Source organism: Tiliqua scincoides, chromosome 15 (genome assembly GCF_035046505.1).
Source record: "Tiliqua scincoides isolate rTilSci1 chromosome 15, rTilSci1.hap2, whole genome shotgun sequence".
In the NCBI taxonomy this organism is placed as follows: domain Eukaryota; kingdom Metazoa; phylum Chordata; class Lepidosauria; order Squamata; family Scincidae; genus Tiliqua; species Tiliqua scincoides.
This window is the reverse complement of record NC_089835.1, coordinates 7,190,691-7,195,161: the sequence shown is the minus strand read 5'-3', so window position 1 is coordinate 7,195,161 and position 4,471 is coordinate 7,190,691. Positions and strand designations below refer to the sequence as shown.

Sequence of the window (4,471 nt, the reverse complement as noted above, 5' to 3'; positions counted from 1 at the left end):
ATTTGGTTCAATGGGGCTTACTCTCAGGAAAGTGTGGTGAGGATTGCAGCCTAGGTTGAGAGTAGCTGCTTGCCTGAAATAACACCTTCTGGGGCCAAATGACCACTCATGAGGCCAACTGAGCCACTCTATGTGCTTAGAGTGATCTTACAATATAGGACTTACTTCTGAGTAGACCTGGTTAGGCTTGTGCCCATATATATTCATTTATTTTTTTTGGGGGGGGGGTCAGGGTTCCCCTGAATTACCTGAGAGTAGAGCTGCCCAGAAGCAAGTCCCCTGACCAACTGGGTGGACCTCAGGGTAGATGGCTCAAAGCTCCAGGACCCACTATTGCCCCCTTGCTTGCCAGTCTCCAGGGGCAAGGGGGGTGGGACGCAATCCCTGCAGCTTGGCTGGAGGGCAGAGCAGGAGGGTGAGGCACAGGTGAGGAGAAGGAGGGAAGGCTCAGGTGGCCAGCATTATAACCCTCACAGGGAGGAAGGGGCAGAGACTAGGGGGGCTGGTCTCCAGCCATAAAGCCCAGCCTGGCCAGGGATAAGGGCAGAAGTGGTCAGGCCTCTGGCTGGAGCAGATGCTGGCTGGCCTATGTGCCAAAACAGCCCGGGACAAGGAGAGTCCCAGATCATGGGGAGAAGGATGTGGGTGATGTGACCCCTTCCCTCACAACCCTACTGAGGCCACTTGGGCTGGGCTGATATTGCTGAGGCCGGACCCCGAGGTGCCTTGCCGCTGCTTCCTGTGAACTTAGGGGGTCCCCTGTGTTCCCAGGCCTGGCTATTTTTATTCTCTTTTTACCCTAGTGTGGGGCCCATTTGGAAGCATTTGGCCCCATTGGCTTCAAGCCAGCCCTGTAGCTGGGGCAGGTCCCAGTAGACCCTGCTTTGGGGAGGGGGGGGGGCTAACTCTGGGAAAGAGAACAAATGTTCTCTTACCCCAAGGAGGTCTCTGGGGCCTGAAACTCCCCCACGGATCACAGCGTGCATCTCACTGGCATGGCTACATCACTGGGCAGGGAGACACATTGGATTGGGCTGCTCTAGAAGCATCTACCAGGCCGCTAGAGTCATGTGTGACTTGGGTCTCCATTTCTTTCTCTAGTGCCACTCTTTATCTGCTTATGGGGCTGCCCCAAGATTCCCTCAATGTTGGGGTGGGGGGACACCTTGAGGGGTTGTCCTACTTGATCCCCCAGGAGTTGTCCAGGAGTTGATCCCCCAAGATGATTGTGATGTCCACAGACGCAAGCACAACCAGGAGCACATATCTATGATGCAGGGCCAGTTTTATTAGGGATGAAAATACAGACAGTGGAGAATTTAAGCAGAACGAAGGTGGCAAGAGACAGACGTAGCAAGCAGCTTCCTCCATGATGAATATTTTTTGCAGGGGAGGGTGTTCTAGGACATTTGCCGCCCCCCCCCCAATACACAAAACCCCTTTGACTTTGTTTCCCAATTCAATAGCATTCACATTTCATGACCAGAGTTAATTCTGGCTCCAACCATTGTCTTAAATCTTCTGGAGGGAGACCTAAGAGCCCTCCACGAATGATTGACTCATAAGAAGAGAATAAATAAGTGGGAGGAATTCAGATTGCAAACAGAAGCAGGAAAGATGTAGCTGGGCCCGATTCTCAGGGACGCGGAGCACCCGTTTCTTCCCAATGGGATTGAGGGTGTTCCGCATCTCTAAACCCAGGCGTGCATGTTCCACCGTAGACCTTCTGCTCTGTTCTTTTCCCGATGTAGTCAGTCCGTCAGAATTTAGCAGGGGGACCAGCAGGGGGACAAGCAGATGCTGCCTCTGCGGCCAGAACGGCGCCCGAGCAGGCCGTACCCAAGGTTACCACCGTAGATACCTCTGCCAGATCCACCAGAGAAGCCGGATCCAATGATCCCGGTGCCTCCAATGGCGCAAGGAGTGTTGCCTCCGACGGTCACGGGCTGGCAGCTGGAGGAGAGGATGGCCCCTGGGATGGTCACCACGGAGGGGGGTGGCTGGATGACCACTTCAGACGGTGGGATCTGGCTCACGCAGGAAGGGATGACTCCAGCCAGGGTGCCGAGGTTGCCGGAGGTTTCGGCCAGGGTGCCGGCGCCGTGTCCGTACCCCAGACCTCCATGGCCCCATCCACCTCCGTATCCAAGACCTCCATAGCCCCATCCGAGGCCTCTGCAGCCCGTCGATCCCAAGCCCACGATTGGGGTGGAATCGCAAGATGGGATGGTGCAGGCTGGTCCGCAGTTGGCCATGTCTGAGCGAGGGGGAGCCTGGAAGAGAAGAAGGAGGGACACAAGTTAGACACATGGTGTGCTCCAAGGCAAGAAAATGATGCATTGACCAACCTAGGCCATTCTTTCAAGAGATAGCAGAAACCGGCCCACCTTAAGCCACCTCTGAGTGGTTGAGGTTACACCTCATGGAGGACTGTGGGTCCAGAGTTTGGGCGCAGTTGTGAGAGAGGCCATGTGCCACCACAATACATGCATTTAAAGCCATGAAAATCCCAGGCAGAGGAAACAAGGTCTGCTTCTCTTGCCTTTGAGGATGAGCTGGGACCATCACTCAGCTTAAGCTCCGCCCTTTCTTTGGATGTAGGAGACCCCAAGTGTGGTCAGTGGAAGTATCTCCAGGTGGGACCGGGAATGAGCCCTGCCCAAAGACCTGGAAAGCCACTCGTTGTCGGGCCTGACAATGCCAAGCTAAGGGGGTCCAATGGGCTGGCATGTCACTGGGCAGCTTCCTATCTCCTGGTCTGCATAGTGGGATGCTTTATGATCTAGCTCGTCTGTGGAACACATCCACCCTCCATATTGTAGACCCCCACCCCAGCCTTCAGTGGAAGAAAGAGAGACTGTTTAACCAGGCATGGAAGATAGTTCAGTGATGACATATAACAGTTTAAGGTCTCAGCAGAAGACTAAGGCTGCAATCCTAACCTCACTTTCCTGAGAGTAAGCCCCACTGAACACAATAGGACTTACTCCTGAGTAGACCTGGTTAGTATTGGCAACCTTCAGTCTCGAAAGACTATGGTATCGCGCTCTGAAAGGTGGTTCTGGCACAGCGTCTAGTGTGGCTGAAAAGGCCAATCCGGGAGTGACAATCCCTTCCACACCGGGAGCAAGTGCAGTCTGTCCCTGGTCTGTCTCCCTGGCTATGGGCCTTCCTTCTTTGCCTCTTAGCCTCAGACTGTTGGCAAAGTGTCTCTTCAAACTGGGAAAGGCCATGCTGCACAGCCTGCCTCCAAGCGGGCCGCTCAGAGGCCAGGGTTTCCCACTTGTTGAGGTCCATCCCTAAGGCCTTCAGATCTGGTTAGGCTTCTGCTTTAAACTAAATAAGTAGCTCCAAAGAGTGAGAACTGGTAAAGGCACTAGTTTCCAAACTTTTTTCAACTGGTGGCTCCTTTGACCTACTGGGTCACTGGCCACTGCTCCATAGGCTACAATTCTATACGTTGTATAGGTTGGTGGGGTGTTTGCAAGGATTGGTTGGTTGGCAACCTTGAGTCTCGAAAGACTCTGGTATAAGCCTACAGCGCCCGGTATTCCCAGGCGTCTCCCATCCAAGTGGTAACCAGGCCTGACCCTGCTTAGCTTCCGAGATCATGGTATAAGCCTACAGCGCCCAGTATTCCCAGGCTGTCTCCCATCCAAGTACTGACCAGGCCTGACCCTGCTTAGCTTCCGAGATCATGGTATAAGCCTACAGCGCCCAGTATTCCCAGGCTGTCTCCCATCCAAGTACTGACCAGGCCTGACCCTGCTTAGCTTCCAAGATCATGGTATAAGCCTACAGCGCCCAGTATTCCCAGGCGGTCTCCCATCCAAGTGCTAACCAGGCCTGACCCTGCTTAGCTTCCGAGATCATGGTATAAGCCTACAGCGCCCAGTATTCCCAGGCTGTCTCCCATCCAAGTACTAACCAGGCCTGACCCTGCTTAGCTTCCGAGGTCAGACGAGTTCAGGAATGTGCAGGGAGTCCTGTAGCTGGTTTCCGGGAGCCGTGGCTCACAGTTTGGGAACCACTGGGAAAATGGAGGCAAACCCCCCCCCCCCCCGAGTTTCTGCAGGATCATCTCCCAAAGGTCCATGATGCAGACTGGGTAGAAATCCACAGAGCTTCAAGGACCCTATCGATCACCTCCGATTTCTTTAGGTAGAAAATGCCCTGGGCAGGCCATGCTTACCTGGTTCTCTGAAGGATGAGAAGGCAAGAGAAGGCGAGTGAAGTCGATGGGAGACTGTGGAGGGATGGGAGCTTTTTATACTGTGTCCGTGGCAGCCTGGCTGCTTGAGACCCACCCCTTTCCCTCATGATCTTCATGACCCACCCTCCAAATCTGCTGCTTTCATCACATCTGAAATTACTTTAATAACTTGGAGCAAAGAATTTATGCTGTCATCAACTCAGATATTTCCTGATTGTTCCCTCGCTTTTATTTCATTTAGTATTTCACCCACTGACT

The 4,471-nt window shown here is 53.7% G+C and overlaps 1 protein-coding gene across 1 annotated transcript; it reads right to left on the bottom strand.

Annotated features, from left to right (window-relative positions):
• Nucleotides 1–1,766: 1,766 nt before the first annotated feature.
• LOC136635073 (beta-keratin-related protein-like) lies at nucleotides 1,767–2,255 on the bottom strand. Its single transcript, XM_066610172.1, has one exon. It carries the CDS (start codon nucleotides 2,253–2,255, stop codon nucleotides 1,767–1,769), a length of 489 nt encoding a protein of 162 aa, XP_066466269.1.
• Nucleotides 2,256–4,471: the final 2,216 nt, after the last annotated feature.